Genomic DNA, 27,453 nt, shown 5'->3' on the forward strand with positions numbered 1-27,453 from the left:
GTACAGTGTGGGTCATGGGGGTGGGGACTGGGGAGTAATATTTGGGGTGCAGCGAGTAGTACACTTTGGGCTTGGAGGGGAGGTGATATTTGGGGTGCAGCATGTAGTACAGTCTAGGTTCTGGGAGGTGATAATATTTGGGGTGCAGCATGTAGTACAGTTTGGGTTATGGGAGGTGATAATATTTGGGGTGTGGCATGTGGTACAGTGTGGGTCATGGGGGTGGGGACTGGGGAGTAATATTTGGGGTGCAGCGAGTAGCACTTTGGGCTTGGAGGGGAGGTGATATTTGGGGTGCAGCATGTAGTACAGTCTAGGTTCTGGGAGGTGATAATATTTGGGGGGCAGCATGTAGTACAGTTTGGGTTATGAGAGGTGATAATATTTGGGGTGCAGCATGTAGTACAGTCTAGGTTCTGGGAGGTGATAATATTTGGGGTGTGGCATGTAGTACAGTTTGGGTCATGGGGGTGGGGACTGGGGAGTAATATTTGGGGTGCAGCATGTAGTACAGTCTAGGTTCTGGGAGGTGATAATATTTGGGGTGTGGCATGTAGTACAGTTTGGGTCATGGGGGTGGGGACTGGGGAGTAATATTTGGGGGGCAGCATGTAGTACAGTCTAGGTTCTGGGAGGTGATAATATTTGGGGTGTAGCATGTAGTACAGTTTGGGTCATGGGGGTGGGGACTGGGGAGTAATATTTGGGGTGCAGCGAGTAGTACACTTTGGGCTTGGAGGGGAGGTGATAATATTTGGGGGGCAGCATGTAGTACAGTCTAGGTTATGGGAGGTGATAATATTTGGGGTGCAGCATGTAGTACAGTTTGGGTTATGGGAGGTGATAATATTTGGGGTGTGGCATGTGGTACAGTGTGGGTCATGGGGGTGGGGACTGGGGAGTAATATTTGGGGTGCAGCGAGTAGCACTTTGGGCTTGGAGGGGAGGTGATATTTGGGGTGCAGCATGTAGTACAGTCTAGGTTCTGGGAGGTGATAATATTTGGGGGGCAGCATGTAGTACAGTTTGGGTTATGAGAGGTGATAATATTTGGGGTGCAGCATGTAGTACAGTCTAGGTTCTGGGAGGTGATAATATTTGGGGTGTGGCATGTAGTACAGTTTGGGTCATGGGGGTGGGGACTGGGGAGTAATATTTGGGGTGCAGCGAGTAGTACACTTTGGGCTTGGAGGGGAGGTGATAATATTTGGGGGGCAGCATGTAGTACAGTCTAGGTTATGGGAGGTGATAATATTTGGGGGGCAGCATGTAGTACAGTTTGGGTTATGAGAGGTGATAATATTTGGGGGGCAGCATGTAGTACAGTTTGGGTTATGAGAGGTGATAATATTTGGGGTGCAGCATGTAGTACAGTCTAGGTTCTGGGAGGTGATAATATTTGGGGGGCAGCATGTAGTACAGTGTGGGTCATGGGGGTGGGGACTGGGGAGTAATATTTGGGGTGCAGCGAGTAGTACACTTTGGGCTTGGAGGGGAGGTGATATTTGGGGTGCAGCATGTAGTGCAGCATGTAGCACATTTTGGGTTATGGGGGGAGGTGATATTTGGGGTGCAGAATATAGTTGGGTTTTTTTCCTGGGAGGTGATATTTGGGGTGAATGGGGTGAGGCCGGGGTGGTATTAGAGAGGGGTGGTAACTAATTTGGGGGTTATATCAGGTCAGGCAGTGATATTGGCAGAGATGGCGATGTGTAACATATCCGCAGTGATCTCCGGTGATGGGAGAGGGGAGGGGGGACTCACCAGTTGCCGGAGCCGATGATGGCGACTCTGAGCGGCGACATCTCTGTCCCTGGCCGCGGTGCTGATCCGATCCTGCCGTCCTGTGCCCGCTGCTGTGCCTTCCTCCTCCCGCTGCTGTGCCCTGTACAGTGTATATAGTATGCCCGGTGCTATGCCCTGTATTTGTAGTATGCCCGCTGCTGTGCCCTGTATAGTATATAATATGCCCTCTGCAGCGTGCCCGGTCTCTGCTGTCTTCCTGGCTGCCCGGTCCCCCTCTCTCTCTCTCTCTGAGCTGAGATTCAGCCTGATTGGCTGCAGGCAGTTTTGGAGGCGGGAGTTCAGCACAGACTATCCAATTATCATGATTTCCAAATTATAATCCTAAAATGTCAATGTACCCTGTCTTCCCCCCAATACCTGTATATATCATCACAGCCAAACACTATACCCCCAAAATGCTGTATACCCCACTGACACCCCAATAGCAGTATACAGTAAACACCATCAAAACCCAAAACTGTACCACCCAAAAATACTGTATACCCCTCTGACATCCTAAAACCTGTATATATCAGTATATGCAAACATTGCACCCCAAAAATACAGTATGCCCCACTGACACCCCATTACACATATATAAATCATAATTCAAAAACTGTATCACACAGAAATACTATATACCCCTCTGACATCCCAATACCTGTATATATCACCTTATGCAAACACTGTACCCCCAAAAAATACTGTATACCCCTCTGAAACCCCAATACCTGTATATATCACCTTATGCAAACACTGTACCCCCCAAAAATACTGTATAACCTTCTGACACCCCAATACCTGTATATATCATCATAGCCAAACACTATACCCCCCAAAAATCCTGTATACCCCACTGACATCCCAATACCTGTATATATCATCATAGCCAAACACTGTACCCCCCAAAAATACTGTATAACCTTCTGACACCCCAATACCTGTATATATCATCATAGCCAAACACTGTACCCCCCAAAAATACTGTATAACCTTCTGACACCCCAATACCTGTATATATCATCATAGCCAAACACTGTACCCCCCAAAAATCCTGTATACCCCAGTGACACCCCATTACACATATATACCATCATAATCCAAAACAGTACACTTAAAAAATACTGTATACCCCCCTGACAACCCAATACCTGTATACATCATCCAATCCCAACTCTGTACCACCCAAATGACTGTATACCTCCCTGACACCCCAATACCAGTATATATCATCATACCCAAACACTGTGCCCCCAAAAATAATATATATCCCACTGATAACCCTAATACCTGCTTATTCCATCACACCCCCAAATTATACGCCCCAATAATACTGTAAACCCCCCTGATACCCCAATATCTGTATATACTATAATATCCCAACACTGTACCCCCCAAAACATTGTATATCTCTCTGACATCCCAATACTTGTATACATCATCCAATCCCAATGCTGTACCGCCCAAAGTACTGTATACCTCCCTGACACCCCAATACCGGTATATATCATCATACCAAAACACTGTACCCCCAAAAATATGATATACCCCACTGAAAACCCTAATATTATTATTATTTAGAATTTATATAGCGCCGACATATTACGCAGCGCTGTACAGTGTGTATACATATATATATATATATATATATATATATATATATATATATATATATATATATATATATATATCTTGTCACTAACTGTCCCTCAAAGGAGCTCACAATCTAATCCCTACCATTGCCATATGTCTATATTATGTAGTGTAAGTACTGTAGTCTAGGGCCAATTTTTTAGGGGGAGCCAATTAACTTATCCGTATGTTTTTGGAATGTGGGAGGAAACCGGAGTGCCTGGAGGAAACCCACACAGACACGGAGAGAACATACAAACTCTTTGCAGATAGTGCCCTGGCTGGGATTCAAACCAGGGACCCAGCGCTGCAAGGCGAGAGAGCTAACCACTACGCCACCGTGCTGCCTAATACCTTCATATACCATCATACCCCAAAATTGTACACCTCAATAATACTCCCCAGACATCCCAATATCAGTATATACACTGTATATCCCTCTGACACCCCAATACCTGTATACATCATGCCTAGACACTATATACCCCTCTGAATTGCATTTATAGTGATGCCTGGCGTATGATTTTGGCGCTAGAGGTGTCGGAGTTACCATACAGCTGGACTCCGCATGCCGATCTGTCGCTGTATAGCCAACCTCCAGCGAAGATAGCAGAGGTGGTGCACAGATATCAGCTACCATCTAACCAAACTCCAAATAGCGGTGAAGGAGGTTAGGTGGCACCAAACCCATACTATTGGTGCAGGGAGGCAGAAAGCAGTATACAGCCAAATGCACCATAAATTTACTAAATTATTATTATTTATTATGCAAGATAGGACAGACATCATTGCGTTAACACAATGGTGCGCAGAATAGTGATACAATATTAAACAACGGTGCGCAAATTGCAATGTAGTATAAGTATAGCAGTATTGCAGTGTAGTAAGTATAGCAGACAAGTCACTTAGTCCATATGGTGGCAGAAAAGATCACACAGGGGGAAATAGACTTCCAACTAAGCAGTGGAGGAGGGGACACATAAAGGGGGGGGGGGGGGTGTAAGTCCAAGGAAGAGGGATGAAGATGGCAGGCAAGCAATGGTAAACAGATGAAGTGCAGGGCCGAGGTAGAGGCGAGAGAGGCTCCAGCCTCAGGGAGCAGTGTAGGAGGGAGCAGGGCAGAGGCGAGAGCGGCTCCAGCCTCAGGGCGCAGTGTAGGAGGGCGCAAGGCAGAGGCGAGAGAGGCTCCAGCCTCAGGCGCAGTGTAGGAGGAGGGGCGGGGTGGAGGCGAGAGAGGCTCCAGCCTCAGGGTGCAGAGTAGGAGGAGGGGCAGGGTGGAGGCGAGAGAGGCTCCAGCCTCAGGGCGCAGTGTAGGAGGGCGCAAGGCAGAGGCGAGAGAGGCTCCAGCCTCAGGGCGCAGTGTAGGAGGGGCGCACAATTCATTCAGCTGTCATTCCTAATTGTGTATGAAGCAGAGAGAAATAAGAAAAGGGGATACCTGGCAGTGACTGCAAGCCAGCCAGATAACTGGAGATTAAGGTGTTGGGGGCCCTGGGGCACCTCTTAGTCTAATAGCAATCAGTGTGTGACGGCTGGGGTGGGAGGGATGGAGGGGCGCACTTTGCTGTCTCAGCCTTGGGTGCTGGAGGACCTTGTCCCGGCTCGGATGGATTGTCTGCTTGATTGAGATGAAGGTGACGGCGAGCTTGATGGGTAGAGGAAGGAAGTTCCATAGAGAAGGGGCTGCTCTAGAGAAGTCCTGGAGCCTCGGTAGTGAGCAGGGGATGTGAGTGGTGGACATCTGTAGAGTGTTAGAGGAGTGGAGGGAGCGGGTTGGGGAATATCTCTGGATGAGATCGGAGATCTTTTTCTGGAGACAGAGGACAGACAAGAGGCGATTTAATGCAGAGTACGAGGAGAAATAAGGGGTCATCTCCTGAATGATCACCCCCTTCACAAGTCAGCTTCATGAAATGGAGAATTTGGCTGCACCCCCTGGTGGCACAGCGTTGGGTGAGGTCCCCCTGGCAACCACAATACAGAACACACAGCTAGAGGTCACATGAGAACACGGCGTGATCCTGCGTGTAACGAGCATTGCACAATGTGTAACCACAGGAGGAGGGGCAGCTCGAGCTCTGCTCACATATCAGTTACTGGCCCCGCCTCCTGTGCCAAGCCGACCATGCCCACACTGCAGTCACACTGCCAGCCTGAAACATCACCAAAGACATAGTGAACAATATAGATTTATTTATTAAAAGTACAACTTACATCAGAAAGAAAATAAGACAAAACAATAATTACACCAAACCCCATTATCTTAAATAAAAATAAAAACATGCTACCTGACCTGAGCTAGATGGCTAGTCGAATCAGGTAACATCGCCAACTTACGGTTAAAAAAAAAGTTTCCACGACCCCTGGGGTCACAATGCTACTGCTCTGGCAGAGCAGGGAGGCGGGGAAGAGGCGTGCCAGAATATAGAAATATAGGGCGGAAAGATAGACAGAGCTACCCAATCACAGCTGGGGAAGGGGCGTTTTGCAGGCGTTTTGCCCAATCAGAGTGGGTCTTTTGCAGGAGTACCTCTCCTGCAAGGGCCACCCCTTACCCTTGTAGATTGCTGAAAACCTGCATCTCGCAGGGGTCACAGCATGGAGCATAGGGTAAGGGAGGGAGGCATGGGGGGGGGCATAGAGGTATGGCATAAGGCAAGGAACATGCGTCTGTGTCACATCTGCCCCCCCCCCCCCCCCCCTTGCTGTCTCGGATACACTTTAATGCTCTATATATTGTTTTTGTGAGGCAAACTAGGCTCTCTTTGGGTGGTATATTTGCTACAAATTATTTTATTTACTATGCATTTTAAAGGGAATAAGAAAAGAAGGCATCATTTCTCAGTATTCAGCCATTATAGTTTGAAAAGAAAAAGTGCTACTGTAGATAAAAGCCACATTTTATTTGCCCATTTGTCCCGGTTGTTACAAAGTTTAAAATATATCCCTAGTACAATATATGGTGACAATATTTTATTTGGAAATAAAGGTGTATGTTTTCTGTTTTGAGTTTGTTTATACTGTATCAATAATTACAAGCCCTTATTTGCAACAAAAACAGTACTATACCCTCATGACATACATATTTAAAAAGCTGAGTCCAGAGAATCTGTACTCTAAAATTCTTACAACAAAAAGCATACCATTCTATTCATTATGTTCTCCTGGGCCCCTCTTTGCTGTTTCTGCCACTCCCTGCTGCAATCCTGGCTTGTAATTGCCAGTTTTAGGCAGTGTTTACAAACAAAAAACATGGCTGCTAACCAGCATGTGATAGGCTGAGAGAAGCTCAGTCTGTGACTCATACATAGCCTGCAGGGGGCGTGGAGAGGGTGTGTATAACTTCTACCTATCACAACAGAGCAGCACATTCCTGCCTGAGCCGACAAGGCTGAGAAAGGAAAGAAGATTAGATTAGATAACAGAGATAATACAGCCACTGTGCAACTAGGAAAGGCTGCAGTTAGACAGAGCACATTAGAACAGGTATAGGCACTTATAGGATAAAATAAATAAGGCTGAACATTTTGTTACAGAGTCTCTTTAAGGCAACTGTGACGCCGGGCGACGCCCAGTCGGCCAAAACGCGATTGCGGTCGCTTTGCGACACAAATCGTTAAACCAAGATTTGATGCCTAGTATTCCTCTGCCTAGGAACAGCTGGGGGATCTGTCTTAGCTGAAGTAACAGCCTGGGGGGAAGGTGTTAATTAGCTTGGACATATTCCCTGTGGAAGGCACAATTTCCCTTTTGGTTCTGGGAACCAGGTGACACTTAGCTGATCTCATGGAGATGTTAATTAACCAAAGGATGCCTAGGTGCAGCCAAGCAGGCTACGAATCCACGGGAGGTGTTGACACTTTGCTCCCTAGTAAAGATCAAAGGAAAGTCAGCTGTTAGCAGCTAGAACACAACCTCAGTCTCATGGCATAATCCATAACTTCCCAGATCTGTCATATTTCTGGGGTTCCTGAGATGGCAGCTTCGCCAAACGTGGGGGAAGTGTAGCATGAGCCTTGGTGCTGGTTCTGAGGAAGTTTCAGAACATTCTGAGGTAAGGACTGCCAGTTAGGCAGTTTGAAAATGCCCTGATGATACCACAGGGGTCCCACCCCTCATGTCTGGTATCAGGGCGCTGGGTAAATCGAGACAGACCTGAAAATGTTAATAAATCTGCCCTGACCTGTACGGTTCTGTGAGATAGAGCCCATATATGGGTAGATATGATTTCTAGCCCCAGTACAAGGGGAGGGCTCATCTCATCTTTGAAGGGGGTGTATGGCTCCCCGCCCTCACTCCCTCCTACTGAAGCAGGGGCATAAGAATGGCTGAGGACCCAAACTCAGTGTCCTCCACACTGAAACATCTTGCACTCATCAGATGCCAGCTCGAGGATATGCTGGCATCCACCTGGTCTGAACTCTGAACTCTGGACTTTGAAACCAAGAACTTTATGATTCTTCCCACAATAAGGACATCTTTCCAGGAACTAAGTATTTTTCTCCCTTCTTTTATTTTTCATACTGGCTATTACTGTTTTAATAATTGTTGATTTTAATAATTGTCTGTATATATTAATTATTTATATTGCTGTGAATAAAAGACTTCCTCCAAGTCATTCACTGTTTCGCTACCCTGCTTATCAGCACACACAGAAATGATCCCGGGTCTCTGAAGATACGCTACTGTTTGTCTGTTGTTGGCTAGACAGAATATCGTGTGTTTAACCATTTTATTCGCAGGATTAGTCAGTCAGTTAGTGGGCCCCACGGTCCCATGATAACCGCGGTGGTGGCAGTTTACTCTGAACCAGTGGGTGAAGTGGTAATCACCCGTGTCTCACAGGTTTCCTTCTGAGTTGTCTGCGGCTAATTCTTAACGGTTCCTGCGCATTGACTGCGACCAGAGTTCGCACGATCTGTGCGCTGGCACCGTTTAGAAGGCTAAGTGCGGTCAGCCACTAGGGCTCCAGTGACAGTGTTAGGCAGCGGTTGGGACCTGTGTTGTGCTGAAAGTATCTGCGATAGCGCTAGCGCTATCGAGAAACGAACTAATTCGTTGGTGTAGCTGGAAGGCAATATATTTTTTATATATACAGAGAGACTGTGTAGCCAGTACCCCTCCCCAAAAGTTTTATTTTATTTGGCGTGGAAATGTCCGGGAACTACAAGAAAATGTGCCTGGCGGACCTGCAAAATCTTTGCCAAGAGAGAGGCATTGATGTCGGCCGCAAGAAACAAGGGGACCTGGTAACGGAATTGTTTCAATGGGATACCCAGCAACTGCAGGAGCTGGATGTGTCTGCTGAGGTAGACGCTGACCCATCTGACTCAAGGCAAGGGGAACCAGAGACTGAGACTCCTGACCGTACAGAGGTTGTGCATCCTGAGGGCCCTGCATCAACAGTTACGCAGGAGAATGTCAGTGTGGACCCCAATCCCAGAGTTTCTGAAAGTACTCGCCTGGAACCGGCCAGTACTGGACTGTCCGTTTGTACTGATCCGCTAATGCAGCAGGCATTACAAAAGCTGATGGACACTGACCTGGACAAGTACCTGCAGTACATGCGTGAAGAGCGCCAAATGCGGGAGCGAGAACGGGAGCGCCAATCTGCAGAGGCGCGGGAGAGACGACAGCATGAGCTCAACATGGCAAAGGTTCAACAGGCCAGCCGGAGTTCACCGCCCAGCCTCCCTGCTGAAGGAGCTGCACCACCCGTAAGTGCAAAATTTAAATTTGCTAATATTGAAAAAGACACAGACATTGACTTGTTTTTGCGGTCTTTTGAAAAAGCATGCCGTCAGTATCGTCTGTCCCAAGACCAGTGGGCCAGACATCTGACACCTTTGCTGCGCTACAAAGCGCTTGATGCCTTCGCAGAATTGCCTGCGGAGAAGGATAATGATTATGCTGCTATAAAAGACGCTATCATTACTAAGTACCAGCTGACGCCAGAAGCCTATCGGAAAAAGTTCAGGGCCTGGCAGAAAAAGCCTTCTGATTCGTACCGAGATGTGGCCAGCAGCTTGCTCACCACACTCCGGCAGTGGACTCTAGGCCTCACCAAAGGGGCTTATGATGTCCTGGAGGACTTGATAGTCCTGGAACAATTTCTGAACATTTGCCCTGCTGATGTACGACAATTTGTGCTAGAACGCAAGCCGGCTTCAGCAACTGTCGCTGCAGACCTTGCTGAGACTTTTGCAACTACCCGGGTGGCTGATACCCGCAGAACTGCCCCATCCAGCTGGAGAGGAGGTCAGCTCAATACTCTGGCAGACTCTCCTGCCCCTGTGAGCCGTCCGCCACAGAGGCCACCCAGCGCAGCTGCTGCACCCAGGTCTGCAGCCCCTGGAGAGGTCACCTGTCACTACTGCCACAAGACGGGACACATGAAGTTCACCTGTCCGGAGCGGAGGCAGACCACCCCAGCACCTGGACCACCCGCACCTCGCCCGCGGCAGACACCACCCGCCAGCGTACCCTAACCAGGAGCCGCATCCAACCTGATGTTTGCAAAGGGGACAGGGAACTCCCCCATCACAAGCAATCACCAGCTGGTCACTGTGAATGACCAGCTTGTCACTGGTTTCCGTGACACCGGAGCAGATGTCACTCTGGTGCGTGCACACCTTGTCCCCGCAGAGGCCATCATTCCTGACCAGTACCTCACCCTCACTGGAGTGGGGGGCACTCTTTCGCACATTCCCCAAGCCCGGGTGTCCATCGACTGGGGGGTGGGGGTCCACGAGAAGGTTGTTGGGATCCTGGACCAACTGCCGGTCCCTGTTTTGCTGGGGACCGACTTAGGCACGCTGGTGTCGTACTATGAACCTGCACCGAGCCCTGTGGAATGCCAGGACGGAGACGGACTCTCTGCCCACACCCAGGTACTTTGCACCCAGGGGCAAGAACAGGGGGGAGGTGGGTTGAACGTGCCCAGTTCAAGGGAACCTGTGGTTGATGTACAAACTGTCTGTGATGAAAATGTTCCTGTTACTGTTATTAATGCTTGTAACAATGATGTAGGTGATGCCAATATGTGCCATTCTGAAGGTATACCTGTGCTAGCAGTAACACGCAGCCGTACTGCTCAGGACCTGAGCTCAGAACAGGTGGAGGAGGTTCCGGCCTCCTCCCCCTCCTCTGACCACAGGGATGGTACCCTTCAGCCACTAACCCAGGGTCGGACTGGGACACCAAGGGCCCACCAAGGAAGTTTCAGCCTGGGGCCCACCCCCCTCTCCTCCTCCTCCTCCCTCCCCCCCCCCCCTCTCCTCCTCCTCCTCCCCCCCCCCCCCCCCCCCCATTTTGGGCTCACATACACATGTACTTTAGAAATTTTGCATGACTTTATGGTAGGGAATAGATTGTGAGCAATTCTGAGGACAGTCTCCAATAGGGATATGTCTAAATGCGAAACTAAATGGGTGTCACCACGCACTGGAACATCGGCGTGGTCATGATGAGTCATGGGCAGACTTAAAAAAAAAAAATACAAAACACAAAATAAGTAGCGGCGTTATTCACAGAGATTAGGTCCGACCAGATACATTGTATATTCAAGTAGTTACATGCCTCATGATAATTCATCAAGTAGTCAAATTGCAGCAGATACCCCCACAAAATGCAATCAGGTTGACGGCAGATACCCCCACACAATGCAATCAGGTTGGTGGCAGATACCCCCACACAATGCAATCAGGTTGGTGGCAGATACCCCCACAAAATGCAATCAGGTTGACGGCAGATACCCCCACACAATGCAATCAGGTTAACGGCAGATACCCCCACACAATGCAATCAGGTTAACGGCAGATACCCCCACAAAATGCAATCAGGTTGACGGCAGATACCCCCACAAAATGCAATCAGGATGACGGCAGATACCCCCACAAAATGCAATCAGTTTGGCTGCAGATACCCCCACAAAATGCAATCAGTTTGGCTGCAGATACCCCCACACAATGCAATCAGGTTGGCTGCAGATACCCCCACACAATGCAATCAGGTTGGTGGCAGAGATACCCCCACACAATGCAAGTCCCCCCCAGCTTGGAAGGGGGGGCAGAGGGCACAGATCAGCGGGGAAGCCTCCCCCCCCTCCCTCACCTAGGGCCCCCCCTTCCGCGCAGCCCCCTCCTCGAGAAGTGCAGCCAGCAGCGAGCGGAGTATAGCTTACCAGCTTCAGATGATGCTATCTCCGCTCCGCATGCCGCTGCTGCCCTGCTGGTCTCTGTCTCCTGTAGTGACGCTGTCCAATCACGCTCTAGCAGGAAGTACTGCGAGAACGTGATTGGACAGCGTCACACACTACAGTCAGAGACCAGCAGGGCAGCGGCATGCGGACTCGGAGCGGAGATAGCATCATCTCTGTAGCTATTCTCCGCTCGCTGCTGGCTGCACTTCTGGAGGAGGGGGGTGCGCGGAAGGGGGGGGGGGCCCTAGGTGAGGGAGGGGGGGACGCTTCCCCCCCTCCCCGCCGCTCTGTGCCCAATTCCCCCCCTTCCAAGCTGTGCCCCCCTCCAGTGGCGTAGCTAGGGTGTTTGACACCCGGTGCGGATAATTTACCAACACCCCCCCCCCCCCCAAAAAAAAAGCAAAGCGCGCAGCGACAAAAAAAATGGTTGTGGACATGACATCACATGGGTGGGGGGTAATTGTAATGTAACTGTAACAGTAAGGCAGTGGGCTAATATAGGTAGCCAGAATAGTTTCCCTCAGCATAGGTTAGATATGACAAATATGACAACATGACAAATTCAGCAATCTTGAGGCCCCCAACAAGACAAATTCAGCAATCATGAGGCCCCCAACAAGACATTCAGTAACCATGAGGCCCCCAACAAGACAAATTCAGTAACCATGAGGCCCCCAACAAGACAAATTCAGCAGTCATGAGGCACATAAATAAACAGCATTTCACATAAATAGGCAGAATGCCCACTTAATATGGTAGACACCTCTCACCTGGCTTCTGAATTCTCCTCTACTGGCAGCTGTGCCAGCCAATACTGTTTTTGGCTGGATTGGGGATGATGTGTGGGCTGAAAGGCCTGGCGGTGATGCTGTGGCCGGCCTGGCGGTGATGCTGGGCTGTACTTGGCTGGTTGAAGTAAATGTTGGCCTGACTGTTGGTGGTGATGCTGTGGCCTTTTTGACAGTGATTCTGGGCTGGTTGGCTGGTGGTGATGCTGGGCTGGCCTGGATAGTTTAGGTAGTGACAGGTGCACCCTAGTTTAGGTAGCACCAGGAGCCTCCCAGCTTAGGTAGTGACAGGACCCCCAAGTTTAGGTAGCGACAGGAGCCCCCCAGTTTAGTTAGTGACAGATACCCCCCAGTTTAGGTAGTGACAGGAGCCCCCAGTGTTTGTAGTGACAGGTGCCCCCCAGTTAAGGTAGTAACAGGTGCCCCCCAGGGTATGTAGTGACAGGAGCCCCCAGTGTTTGTAGTGACAGGTGCCCCCCAGGGTATGTAGTGACAGGAGCCCCCAGTTTAGGTAGTGACAGTGCCCCCCAGTTCAGGTAGTGACAGGTGCCCCCAGTTCAGGTATTGACAGGCGCCCCCCCAGTTCAGTTAGTGACAGGTACCCCCAGTTTAGGTATGACAGGAGCCCCCCAGTGTATGCAGTGACAGGGACCCCCCCCCAGTGTATATAGTGACAGGAGCCCCTAGTTTAGGTAGTGACAGGGCCCCCCAGTATAGATAGACAGGTCTATAGGTGTCCCCAGTTTAAATAGCCAGATCTATAGGTGTCCTCAGTGGCAGCGGAGAGAGAAGAGAAGCGGTGGGGAAGGGAGGACGTTTCCCCCTCCCCCTTCCCTCACCTTGGGGCTCCCCCTCTCTCGCTCCCCCCTTTAGAATTAAGTGATGCGGCAGGCAGCGCCGCTGTGCCTGCCGCTTCTTTTCTCTCTCCGCTGCCACCCCAGGGCGGGCGGGCCAGCCACGTCCGGGTAGCTAGGGGGGGGCAGCAGCTAGCCAGGGGAGTGCGCATGCCCCATTTTGCCCTATGTAGGGACGCCCATGGCATGGTAGGCAGATAGGTAGCCGGGTAGGCAGTTATGTAGCCGGGTGGGAGGGTAGGCAGATAGGTAGCTGGGTGGGCAGTTAGGTAGCCGGGTGGGAGGGTAGGCAGTTAGGTAGCCAGGTGGGCAGATAGGTAGCTGGGTGGGCAGTTAGGTAGCCGGGTGGGCAGTTAGGTAGCCAGGTGGGAGGGTAGGCAGATAGGTAGCTGGGTGGGTAGATAGGTAGCCGGGTGGGCAGATAGGTAGCCGGGTGGGAGGGTAGGCAGATAGGTAGCTGGGTGGGTAGATAGGTAGCCGGGTGAGTAGATAGGTAGCCGGGTGGGCAGTTAGGTAGCCGGGTGGGCAGTTAGGTAGCCGGGTGGGAGGGTAGGCAGAAGGGTAGCCGGGTGGGAGGGTAGGCAGTTAGGTAGCCGGGTGGGAGGGTAGGCAGTTAGGTAGCCGGGTGGGAGGGTAGGCAGATAGGTAGCTGGGTGGGTAGATAGGTAGCTGGGTGGGTAGATAGGTAGCCGGGTGGGCAGCCAGTTAGGTAGCCGGGTGGGTAGATAGGTAGCCGGGTGGGAGGGTAGGCAGTTAGGTAGCCGGGTGGGAGGGTAGGCAGATAGGTAGCTGGGTGGGTAGATAGGTAGCCGGGTGGGCAGATAGGTAGCCGGGTGGGAGGGTAGGCAGATAGGTAGCTGGGTGGGTAGATAGGTAGCCGGGTGGGTAGATAGGTAGCCGGGTGGGCAGATAGGTAGCCGGGTGGGAGGGTAGGCAGATAGGTAGCTGGGTGGGTAGATAGGTAGCCGGGTGGGCAGTTAGGTAGCCAGGTGGGAGGGTAGGCAGTTAGGTAGCCGGGTGGGCAGATAGGTAGCTGGGTGGGTAGATAGGTATCCAGGTGGGCAGATAGGTAGCCGGGTGGGCAGATAGGTAGCCGGGTGGGAGGGTAGGCAGAAGGGTAGCCGGGTGGGAGGGTAGGCAGTTAGGTAGCCGGGTGGGCAGTTAGGCAGCCGGGTGGGAGGGTAGGCAGATAGGTAGCTGGGTGGGTAGATAGGTAGCCGGGTGGGCAGCCAGTTAGGTAGCCGGGTGGGTAGATAGGTAGCCGGGTGGGAGGGTAGGCAGTTAGGTAGCCGGGTGGGAGGGTAGGCAGAAGGGTGGGAGGGTAGGCAGTTAGGTAGCCGGGTGGGAGGGTGGGCAGTTAGGTAGCCGGGTGGGTAGCCAGTGGGGGCCCCGACTCCTATGCTCCCCCTCACCTGGGTGTCCCCCCTCCTTACAAGCCGCGGGGAGGGCAGCCCGACTGTTTTTTTTTTTGTTTTTTTTCCCTTAAAAAAAACTATTTTCCCCGGGGGCCCCCTCCTATCCTCCCCCTCCCTCACCTCGGACTCTCGGAGGGCCCCCTCCTGTTACAAGCGGCGGCCGGCGGGTACAGCAAACTTCCGGGGAGGTATAGCAGAAGATAGAGGTCCAGCTGCCTCCCAGTCGCTGTCTCCTCTATGCCGCTCGCACTAAACCAGGAAGCAGTGCGAGCGGCATAGAGGAGACAGCGTAGCCCGGGAGGCAGCTGGACCTCTATCTTCTGCTATACCTCGCAGGAACTTTGCTGTAACCGCCGCCGCTCGGAACAGGAGGGGGGCCCTCCGAGGTGAGGGAGGGGGAGGATAGGAGGGGGCCCCCCGGGGAAAATAGTTTTTTTTAAGGGACATAAAAAAAAAAAAAAAACAGTCGGGCTGCCCTCCCCGGCTCTCCCATGCAGCGCACGCCTTCTAGGGGCCCCCAGGTCAGGAGGAGGGGCAGTCGGGTCGGGGCCCACCGATGGGACCGTCGGTGGTTCGGCGGCTCTGTCCGAGCCTGCACTAACCTCATATGCCACGGGCCAGCTGGCTGAGAGTGAGAGTGCTGCATTTGTGCAAGCACTCCAGACTGACCCTAGCCTCGAGGCCCTCAGAAAACAGGCTTCTGAGCCCCTCACAGACGAGGCTACCTTCAAGGTATACTGGGAAGGTGGGAAGTTGTACAGTGAGCCTGTACACCCCACCGAAGGTGAAGTGGGGATGGGTACCAAGTTGCTTGTGGTACCTAGTGCCTTCTGAAGTCCGCACATGACATTCCCCTGGCCGGGCACTTGGGGATCCACAGGACACTTGATCGTATCCGGGGACATTTCTACTGGCCTCAAATGCGGATAGATGTGACGAACTACTGCCGCTCATGTACCATTTGCCAAAAGGTAAAAAGGGCTGGGAATCCCCGCAAAGCTCCCTTGTGTCCACTGCCAATCATAGGTGAGCCCTTTCACCGAGTGGCGGTCGACATAATTGGACCGTTGCCCACTCCCAGCAGCAGTGGCAAAAGGTACATCCTGACGGTGGTGGATTACGCCACCCGCTATCCTGAGGCCATGGCACTTTCCTCCCTGAGGGCGGACAAGGTAGCCGATGCGCTACTTAACATTTTCTCCCGAGTCGGGTTCCCTGCGGAGATGCTCTCTGATCAGGGAACCCAGTTTATGTCCGGACTCATGGAGGCCCTGTGCAAAAAGATACAGATGACGCACATTGTCTCCAGTCCCTACCACCCGCAGACCAATGGACTGTGTGAAAGGTTCAACGGGTCGCTGAAGCAAATGCTGACCACGTTTGTTGAGTCGCAAGGTGGGGACTGGGAACGATACCTGCCTCATCTGTTGTTTGCATACAGGGAGGTGCCGCAGGAATCTACCGGGTTCTCCCCGTTCGAGCTCCTGTATGGTAGGAATGTCCGAGGACCCCTACAATTGATGCGGGAGACGTGGGAGGGCAAGGGGGACCCCACAGATGTCTCTGTAGTTGATTACGTTCTCAGGTTCAGGGACAAGATGGAGTCCCTCACAGAAATGGTAACGGAAAACATGGCCCAGGCCCAGGCCAAACAAAAACTCTGGTATGACCGCACTGCTGGAGAGCGGTCATTTGAAGTAGGTGACAAAGTGTATGCCCTTCTTCCAGTGAGGCAGAACAAGCTGCAAGCGGCCTGGGAGGGACCCTACACTATAGGGCAACGGTTAAACCCTCTGACATATCTGGTGAACATGGGAGGCAGGAAACAGAAAAGCTTTCATGTCAACATGCTGAAGGCCCACCATGACAGGACCAAGTATGTGCTGCCAGTGTGCAGCCGGTTAGAGCAGGGAGAGGCAGACCCCCTGTTAGACCTGCTGGCTGACATACGAGATGTGGACAGCGACCTCAGCGTCAACCCACAACTCTCCTCGTCCCAGCAAGAGCAGTTGCAGGAGGTGCTGGGTCCGTACCAGCAAACCTTCTCCGGTGTCCCGGGGCGGACCAGTCGGGCAGTGCATAGGGTAGATACGGGCACCCATCCCCCCATCAGGCAATCCGCTTACCGCGTCTCCCCAGAGGTGCAAGCGGACATGCAGAAAGAGGTGAGGGAGATGCTGGAGCTAGGGGTTGTTCAAAAGTCCTGTAGTGCCTGGGCAGCCCCTGTTGTCCTGGTCCCCAAGAAGGACCAGACAATTCGGTTCTGTGTGGACTACAGGAAGTTGAACGCCATCACCACTACAGACGCCTACCCCATGCCTCGCATCGATGAGTTGTTGGATACGCTGGCGTCCGCCAGGTACCTATCAATCATGGATCTGAGCCGGGGGTACTGGCAGATACCACTTGCACCTGACGCGAGGCAGAAGTCAGCCTTCATCACCCCTTTTGGCCTCTTCGAGTTCACGATGATGCCCTTTGGGATGAAGAACGCTCCTGCCACGTTTCAGCGGGCCGTAAACGACCTGCTGGAGGGACTACAAGGGTTCGCTGTAGCGTACTTGGATGACATTGCGGTGTTCAGCCCCACCTGGGAGGAACACCTCAAACACCTGTCCCAGGTACTAGAGAGGCTGGCCGCAGCCAATCTGACAGTTAAGCCGAGTAAGTGTCAGATTGGTATGACCGAGGTGCAGTACTTAGGTCACCGGGTGGGGGGTAACACCCTGAAACCTGACACGGGAAAGGTTGACGCCATCCTGGCATGGCCTCGGCCTATCACGAAAAAGCAGGTCCAGGCGTTCCTGGGGACCGCCGGTTACTATAGGAAATTTGTTCCAGCCTATAGTACCCTGGCGAAGCCCCTGACCGATGCCACTAGCAAGAAACACCCCAAGGTTGTTAGCTGGACCCCCGCTTGCGAGAACGCCTTCCAAGCGTTGAAGCAGGCACTCGCGAGTGCCCCTGTGCTTCAAGCCCCGGATTTCAGTCGGCGGTTTGTTGTGCAAACCGATGCCTCTGACTACGGTCTCGGCGCAGTCCTCAGCCAGGTGGATGGAAAGGGAGATGAACACCCTATCCTCTACCTGAGCCGGAAGCTCCTGCCCCGAGAGGTAGCCTACTCCACCACTGAAAAGGAGTGCCTAGCGATCGTGTGGGCCCTACAGAAACTACAATCGTATCTGTACGGCCGCTCTTTCACGATCGTTACCGACCATAACCCCCTCAGTTGGCTAAACCGTACTGCTGGGACCAATGGCAAGCTCCTACGGTGGAGCTTGTCATTGCAACAGTACGACTTTATGATCCAACACAAAGCGGGCAGCCGACACCAAAACGCCGATGGGCTGTCCCGGTGTCAGGGGGAACTAGACCCAGCAGCGCCAATGGCTGCTACGGCGGATGTCTTGCTGACAACCCCCTACACAGCGTCAGGAAGGGGAGGTGTGACGCCGGGCGACGCCCAGTCGGCCAAAACGCGATTGCGGTCGCTTTGCGACACAAATCGTTAAACCAAGATTTGATGCCTAGTATTCCTCTGCCTAGGAACAGCTGGGGGATCTGTCTTAGCTGAAGTAACAGCCTGGGGGGAAGGTGTTAATTAGCTTGGACATATTCCCTGTGGAAGGCACAATTTCCCTTTTGGTTCTGGGAACCAGGTGACACTTAGCTGATCTCATGGAGATGTTAATTAACCAAAGGATGCCTAGGTGCAGCCAAGCAGGCTACGAATCCACGGGAGGTCTTGACACTTTGCTCCCTAGTAAAGATCAAAGGAAAGTCAGCTGTTAGCAGCTAGAACACAACCTCAGTCTCATGGCATAATCCATAACTTCCCAGATCTGTCATATTTCTGGGGTTCCTGAGATGGCAGCTTCGCCAAACGTGGGGGAAGTGTAGCATGAGCCCCGGTGCTGGTTCTGAGGAAGTTTCAGAACATTCTGAGGTAAGGACTGCCAGTTAGGCAGTTTGAAAATGCCCTGATGATACCACAGGGGTCCCACCCCTCATGTCTGGTATCAGGGCGCTGGGTAAATCGAGACAGACCTGAAAATGTTAATAAATCTGCCCTGACCTGTACGGTTCTGTGAGATAGAGCCCATATATGGGTAGATATGATTTCTAGCCCCAGTACAAGGGGAGGGCTCATCTCATCTTTGAAGGGGGTTTATGGCTCCCCGCCCTCACTCCCTCCTACTGAAGCAGGGGCATAAGAATGGCTGAGGACCCAAACTCAGTGTCCTCCACACTGAACCATCTTGCACTCATCAGATGCCAGCTCGAGGATATGCTGGCATCCACCTGGTCTGAACTCTGAACTCTGGACTTTGAAACCAAGAACTTTATGATTCTTCCCACAATAAGGACATCTTTCCAGGAACTAAGTATTTTTCTCCCTTCTTTTATTTTTCATACTGGCTATTACTGTTTTAATAATTGTTGATTTTAATAATTGTCTGTATATATTAATTATTTATATTGCTGTGAATAAAAGACTTCCTCCAAGTCATTCACTGTTTCGCTACCCTGCTTATCAGCACACACAGAAATGATCCCGGGTCTCTGAAGATACGCTACTGTTTGTTTGTTGTTGGCTAGACAGAATATCGTGTGTTTAACCGTTTTATTCGCAGGATTAGTCAGTCAGTTAGTGGGCCCCACGGTCCCATGATAACCGCGGTGGTGGCAGTTTACTCTGAACCAGTGGGTGAAGTGGTAATCACCCGTGTCTCACAGGTTTCCTTCTGAGTTGTCTGCGGCTAATTCTTAACGGTTCCTGCGCATTGACTGCGACCAGAGTTCGCACGATCTGTGCGCTGGCACCGTTTTGAAGGCTAAGTGCGGTCAGCCACTAGGGCTCCAGTGACAGCAACTATTTATATATTTTATTTACGTAAATGCTGCCACTTTCGCTTTTTTTTTTTTTTTGTTGTTGTTGCTTTTTTGCAAGTATTTTATCTTGGAAACTATGGGTGAGGGGGAATGTTCAGAAGGAGTTGATAACTACAGATGTATTTTGTAATGTATTTTTATTTTAAGTTTACTTTTTGTCCACTAGATGTCCACATACTTTATTCTGTGTACTAAGTACAGTACACAGGAAGTGAGTGTGTGTGCTTGTACAGTATTTTTCAGAATATAAAACATTTTGGTTTTTAAGACGCTCTTAGGTTCAGGAAAAAAAACACTTAGGTGTGTCTATAGGGCAGGGGCATCTTATGGAATGTTTACCCCGCCCCCCCCCCCCCACACCCCCAAACATCTGTAAGCTACACTTCACTTCCCAGCTACACTGCACTAATCCCTACTGCCCCTACCAGTTACACTACACTACACTGCTGCACTAATCCCTGCTGCCCCTACCAGTTACACTACACTACACTGCTGCACTAATCCCTGCTGCCCCTACCAGTTACACTACACTACACTGCTGCACTAATCCCTGCTGCCCTTACCAGTTACACTACCCTACACTGCTGCATTAATCCCTGCTGCCCCTACCAGTTACACTACACTACACTGCACTAATCCCTGCTGCCCCTACCAGTTACACTACCCTACACTGCTGCACTAATCCCTGCTGCCCCTACCAGTTACACTACCCTACACTGCTGCACTAATCCCTGCTGCCCCTACCAGTTACACTACACTACACTGCTGCACTAATCCCTGCTGCCCCTACCAGTTACACTACACTACACTGCTGCACTAATCCCTGCTGCCCTTACCAGTTACACTACCCTACACTGCTGCACTAATCCCTGCTGCCCCTACCAGTTACACTACACTACACTGCACTAATCCCTGCTGCCCCTACCAGTTACACTACCCTACACTGCTGCACTAATCCCTGCTGCCCCTACCAGTTACACTACCCTACACTGCTGCACTAATCCCTACTGCCCCTACCAGTTACACTACCCTACACTGCTGCACTAATCCCTGCTGCCCCTACCAGTTACATTACACTACACTGCACTAATCCCTGCTGCCCCTACCAGTTACACTACACTACACTGCACTAATCCCTGCTGCCCCTACCAGTTACACTACACTACACTAATCCCTGCTGCCCCTACCAGTTACACTACACTACACTGCTGCACTTATGCGCTTTTCCTTGCCGCCCACCAACTAAGCTACACAGCAATGCACTACACTGCACTATGTTACAATTAACTAAACTACACTTCACTACACTTTCACTTTATTACTATACCTGCTCCTGCTGCCGGGATCCTCTCCCTCTGGCTCCGGAACCTGGCAGTGCGTTCCTCTGCTTGTCTGGCAGCGATATCCAGGAACACCACCCACCTGCTGCTATACAGCGCCTTAAAAGGAGACCAGAAACCAAATTTTAAAAGTTTTATACATACCTGGGGCTTCCTCCAACCCCATGCACATAGATCTCTCCCACGCCGCCGCCCTTCGCTGCCTGCAGCTCCGGTATCGCGTCCCGTTAGTTCTGTCAGTCGTGACCAGTCTGCGAAACTCCCCACCAGCCGCCGGAGAGATAGGTAAAGATCGCACTTCTCTTGCGCAGGCTGGCCGTGACTGGCAGAGCTAACGGGACTCGATACCAGAGCTGCAGGCAGCGGAGGGCGGCGGCGTGAGAGAGATCTGTGCGCATGGGACTGGAGGAAGCTCCAGGTATGTATAAAAGTTTTTTTAAATTTCATCTCTGGTACACTTTCATGATGTCATGAGTTACCCAGGCGCACGTGCGCTGCTAGTGTATTGAGAACCCAGTGTGTATGCAACTTGGAGGACGGAGGACCTAGCGGTGCTGTATAGCGGCAGGCTGGCGTTGTCCCTGGATATCGCTGCAAGACAAGAAGAGGAAAGCGCTGCCAGGATCCGGAGCCAGAAGGAGCGGATCGCGCCGACAAGAGCAGGTAATATCGCTTCCCTGGGCACTCTGCATAACATATTTCCGTACCTTTGGAATGTAAGACACACCCGGTTGTCCCCCAAAGTTTTCAAGAAAATGTAAGGATAGATAATGAGGGGTTCTGAGTCAGACGACCAACTAGGATTTATAAAAATATCAAAATACTTTATTTCACATATCAAAAAAGCACAAAGTTTTGTGGGAGAAAAAGTGTGTCTTATTTTCGGAAAAATACGATTCTTCTGGGTGAAGCCATGATCATTCATTCACAGGCACTTTGATCGGCTTTGGGAAAACATGTTCCCATTCACTGATCAGTGCTCGGCGGGACGTTGATGGCATGATCTGGGACAGCACGATCTTGGAGGGCACTCGAAAACAACGAAGTACACATGTGTATACGCCCAGGACATATACATTTACCATAAGGCACAGTAGGCACAAGCCTACAGGCACCTGGTCATGGAACGGCGCCTCACTCCACTCCCCTAGTGCCTCCCTCCCTCCTTCCCTACGCAGAGTGTAAATAAGAGGTTACTCACCCAGCTCTAGAAAAACGTCTCTTCCGTTGCCTCGCTTCGCACTGTCCTAGTGTGAAAGGCCCCATAAACGTCCCAGTGTGAAAGGGGCCTCACACTACTGACCAGAAAGATCAGCAGGACTGCCAGGCAACTGGCATTGTTGTGTAACAGGAAATAAATATGGCAGCTTCCTTAGGTCTCACACCTGGGGTTCCCTGGAGCTGTGATTGGTAGAGGATAGTATTTATGTGACAGTTGTTCTGTGCAAGTCATCCTGTCTTCTTCTTCACCTTGAATAAAGTCTCTGAGGCTCTGACACAACTGGTAATTATACAGGCATTCCCTTGGTGATCAGTACATTGTGGACTTAGCTTGAAAAATCTATGGGGAAGTCGAAATAAAAAGAATATCTATAATGGGGTCTACAAAATCTTCTGGGGGGTTTGCATATGGTATGTATATTTCTGGGAGGCTGTGTACAGTATGTATATTTCTGGGGGTCTGTGTACAGTATGTATATTTCTGGGGGTCTGTGTACAGTTTGTATATTTCTGGGGGTCTGTGTACAGTTTGTATATTTCTGGCGGGTCTGCATACAGTATGTATATTTCTGAGGGTCTGCGTACAGTATGTATATTTCTGGTGGGTCTGTGTACAGTGCGTATATTTCTGGGGGTTTGTGTATGGTATGTACAGTATGTGTCTGGGGGGGGTCTGCATACGGTATGTATATTTAGGGGGTCGGTGTACAGTATGTATATTTCTAGGGATCTGCGTACGGTATGTATATTTCTGGTGGGTCTTTGTATAGTTTGTATATTTCTGTGGGGTCTGTGTACAGTATGTATATTTCTGGGGGTCTGCATACAGTATGTATATTTCTGGGGTGTCTGCATACAATATATATATATATATATATATATATATATATATATATATATATATATATATATATATATATCTGGTGGGGTCTTCCTATGAATGTGTATGGGCATACTTCCCAACTTTTTGAGATGAGAAAGAGGGACACTTAAGCCACACCTCTGCCACAACCCTGATCACGCCCCGTCACACCCCTAGTCACGCATATCATAAAGATTTCATAAGAAAAATATGTTGTTCTATAATTCAAACCACACTGGTCCTTTCTATCCTGGTTCATTTTCCTTCATATTAACATTTTAAAATTAGTAATATATCAATTTAAAGGATGGGAATAAAGTTTAGGGTGAATCAAACACATTTTTTAGTAGAAAAATATATATATTTACATAGAAAGAGGGACAAAGTCCCGAAAGAGGGACAAATGAGGAGGAAAGAGGGACAGAGGGACAGGGCTCCCAAAGAGGGACTGTCCCTCCGAAAAAGGGGCAGTTGGGTGCTATGGTATGTTGGTTACAATATGAGTTTCTATGGTTGGGGGTAAAGATATGTCTGAGGTGGAGGGTCCATTACAAGGTGTGTGCTGAGGTGGGGAGATTTGCATATGGTGGGCTCCATATGAATGCTGATGCTGGAGGCTCTATAAGGGAATCTGTGAGGAATGGTCCTGTACCCCACTGCACAGCGTATAGGGGCGGGGCTTGTCGTCATAGCGATCCTCTCACCCTATAGTTCCAAACTATCTGTTTGCCAAAAACAAAGATGGCGGCCGCTGAGCCTGTGCGCTGTGACGTCAGAGGACTCCCCACGTGACCCGGAAGTGACGGAGAGCTGCTCGCCCTGCTCGGAAGGCTGCGGAGGAGTCATGGCGACACCCGGGATACCGCACTGAGGAGGAGGAGGTGACCCCCTATTCCGTGTGCAGCCCCCCTATACACACCCCAATGTTTGCCCTCCCCTGTACCCCGCCCTCCGAACTGCAGCCCCTCCCCCTGCATGTCCTTCCATGTATTATATACCCCCTTATCATCTGTATCCCCAACACTGACTGTCCTCGGAGGAGCTCACACTCTAATCCTACCATAGTCATAGTCTAATGTCCTATCATATTATTATTATGTATTTATATAGCACTGACATCTCCTGCAGCACATTACAGAGTACATAGTCATGTCACTGACTGTCCTCAGAGGAGCTCACACTCTAATCCTACCATAGTCATAGTCTAATGTCCTATCATATTATTATTATGTATTTATATAGCACTGACATCTCCTGCAGCACATTACAGAGTACATAGTCATGTCACTGACTGTCCTCAGAGGAGCTCACACTCTAATCTCTACCATAGTCATAGTCTAATGTCCTACCATATTATTATTATGTATTTATATAGCACTGGCATCTTCTGCAGCACATTACAGCGTACATAGTCATGTCACTGACTGTCCTCAGAGGAGCTCACACTCTAATCCTACCATAGTCATAGTCTAATGTCCTATCATATTATTATTATGTATTTATATAGCACTGACATCTTCTGCAGCACATTACAGAGTACATAGTCATGTCACTGACTGTCCTCAGAGGAGTACACACTCCAATCATACCATAGTCATAGCCTAATGTCCTACCATATTATTATTATGTATTTATATAGCACTGACATCTCCTGCAGCACATTACAGAGTACATAGTCATGTCACTGACTGTCCTCTGAGGAGCTCACACTCTAATCCTACCATAGTCATAGTCTAATGTCCTACCATATTATTATTATGTATTTATATAGCACTGACATCTTCTGCAGCACATTACAGAGTACATAGTCATGTGTCACTGACTGTCCTCAGAGGAGCTCACACTCTAATCCTACCATAGTCATAGTCTAATGTCCTACCATATTATTATTATGTATTTATATAGCACTGACATCTTCTGCAGCACATTACAGAGTACATAGTCATGTCACTGACTGTCCTCAGAGGAGCTCACAATCTAATCCTACCATAGTCATAGTATAATGTCCTACCATATTATTATTATGTATTTATATAGCACTGACATCTCCTGCAGCACATTACAGAGTACATAGTCATGTCACTGACTGTCCTCAGAGGAGCTCACACTCTTATCCTACCATATTATTATTATTGTTGTGTATCTACATAGCACTGACATCTTCTGCAGCACTTTACAGAGTACATAGTCATGTCACTGACTGTCCTCAGAGGAGCTCACACTCTAATCCTACCATAGTCATAGTGTAATGTCCTACCATATTATTATTATGTATTTATATAGCACTGACATCTTCTGCAGCACTTTACAGAGTACATAGTCATGTCACTGGCTGTCCTCAGAGGAGCTCACACTCTAATCCTACCATAGTCACAGTCTAATGTCCTACCATATTATTATTATTGTGTATTTATATAGCACTGACATCTTCTGCAGCACTTTACAGAGTACATAGTCATGTCACTGGCTGTCCTCAGAGGAGCTCACACTCTAATCCTACCATATTATTATTATTGTTGTGTATCTACATAGCACTGACATCTTCTGCAGCACTTTACAGAGTACATAGTCATGTCACTGGCTGTCCTCAGAGGAGCTCACACTCTAATCCTACCATAGTCATAGTCTAATGTCCTATCATATTATTATTATGTATTTATATAGCACTGACATCTTCTGCAGCACTGTACTGAGTACATAGTCATGTCACTGATTGTCCCCAGAGGAGCTTACACTCTAATCCTACCATAGTCATATGTCCTACCATATTATTATTATGTATTTATATAGCACTGACATCTTCTGCAGCACATTATAGAGTACATAGTCATGTCACTGGCTTCCCTCAGAGGAGCTCACAATCTAATCCTACCATAGTCATATGTCCTACCATATTATTATTATGTATTTATATAGCACTGACATCTCCTGCAGCACATTACAGAGTACATAGTCATGTCACTGACTGTCCTCAGAGGAGCTCACAATCTAATCCTACCATAGCCATAATCTAATGTCCTAGCATATTATTATTATGTATTTATATAGCACTGACCTCTCCTGCAGCACATTACAGAGTACATAGTCATGTCACTGATTGTCCTCAGAGGAGCTCACTAATCCTACCATAGTCATAGTATAATGTCCTGCCATATTATTATTATGTATTTATATAGCACTGACATTTTCTGCAGCACTGTACAGAGTACATAGTTATGTCACTGACTGTCCTCAGAGGAGCTCACAATCTAATCCTACCATAGTCATAGTGTAATGTCTTACCATATTATTATTCTGTATTTATATAGCACTGACATCTCCTGCAGCACATTACAGAGCACATAGTCATGTCACTGACTGTCCTCAGAGAAGCTCACAATCTAATCCTACCATAGTCTAATGTCCTACCATATTATTATTATGTATTTGTATAGCACTGACATCTTCTGCAGCACATTACAGAGTACATAGTCATGTCACTGACTGTCCTCAGAGGAGTTCACAATCTAATCCCTCCATAGTCATAGTCTAATTTCCTACCATATTATTATGTATTTATATATCACTGACATCTTCTGCAGCACATTACAGAGTACATAGTCATGTGACTGACTGTCCTCAGAGGAGCTCACACTCTAATCCTGCCATTGTCATAGTCTAATGTCCTACCATATTATTATGTATTTATATATTACTGACATCTTCTGCAGCACTGTACAGAATACATAGTCATGTCAATGACTGTCCTCAGAGGAGCTCACAATCTAATCCTACCATAGTCATAGTCTAATGTCCTTCCATATTATTATTATGTATTTATATAGCACTGACATCTTCTGCAGCACATTACAGAGTACATAGTCATGTCACTGACTGTCCTCAGAGGAGCTCACACTCTAATCCTACCATAGTCATAGTCTAATGTCCTACCATATTATTATTATTATGTATTTATATAGCACTGACATCTTCTGCAGCACATTACAGAGTACATAGTCATGTCACTGACTGTCCTCAGAGGAGCTCACAATCTGATTCTACCACAGATGTGGTAGGATATAATGTTTTGTTTGTGTCTGTTAAGCAGCTGCCAAGTTGAATTCCTTGTGAGTGCAAGCTAACTTGGCCAAATAACTTGATTCTGATGTCCCTCCCTCCCCCACCCCCCTGTACATCTGTATCTATACTGTCACTTGTCAGGCCATGTATACTGTCCCATTCTAGCCAGTAGTCTCTTGTTGCTCTGCATCCACCTGTATATATTTATGCTGCCTCCTGATAATATTCCTGTATAGCCAGTAACACCACAACCAGCAATATGCATGAATATATACCGTATGTAGTGACGTGTCCTCCGCATATACTTATATACCTGTGTGACTTCTAGCCTGTCTTTCTTCTATCTGCTCCAGCGTACAAACACGGCTGTATACTAATTCTCCACATTGTACGCAGGCGGATGC

At 49.3% G+C, this 27,453-nt stretch overlaps 2 protein-coding genes across 5 annotated transcripts in view; one reads left to right on the forward strand and one right to left on the reverse strand.

The window, feature by feature from the left end:
* LOC137525241 (glycerol-3-phosphate dehydrogenase [NAD(+)], cytoplasmic-like) overlaps positions 1 to 23,760 on the reverse strand; it is a 55,840-nt gene extending 32,080 nt beyond the window's left edge. The window contains exon 1 of one of the 4 annotated variants that reach the window (XM_068246245.1): positions 23,695 to 23,760. Coding sequence is in view for 2 of the 4 variants with exons in the window: in XM_068246242.1 (XP_068102343.1) it covers positions 22,109 to 22,173 (65 nt within the window). In the remaining 2 variants the exon portion in view is untranslated. Of the gene's footprint in view, positions 1 to 1,764; positions 2,014 to 6,560; positions 6,600 to 22,108; positions 22,453 to 23,694 lie in introns of those variants that run through there. The other 3 variants (XM_068246242.1, XM_068246244.1, XM_068246243.1) reach the window with 3 other exon arrangements.
* A 23-nt stretch (positions 23,761 to 23,783) lies between these two features.
* OSBPL11 (oxysterol binding protein like 11) overlaps positions 23,784 to 27,453 on the forward strand; it is a 103,206-nt gene continuing 99,536 nt past the window's right edge. Inside the window, exons 1-2 of the mRNA XM_068246246.1 lie at positions 23,784 to 23,871; positions 27,446 to 27,453. The exon at positions 27,446 to 27,453 is cut by the window's right edge and continues 373 nt beyond it. The gene's annotated coding sequence lies outside the window, so the exon portion shown is untranslated. The remainder of the gene's footprint in view (positions 23,872 to 27,445) is intronic.

The sequence above is a fragment of the Hyperolius riggenbachi genome, chromosome 7, assembly GCF_040937935.1.
Source record: "Hyperolius riggenbachi isolate aHypRig1 chromosome 7, aHypRig1.pri, whole genome shotgun sequence".
Taxonomy (NCBI): Eukaryota; Metazoa; Chordata; class Amphibia; order Anura; family Hyperoliidae; genus Hyperolius; species Hyperolius riggenbachi.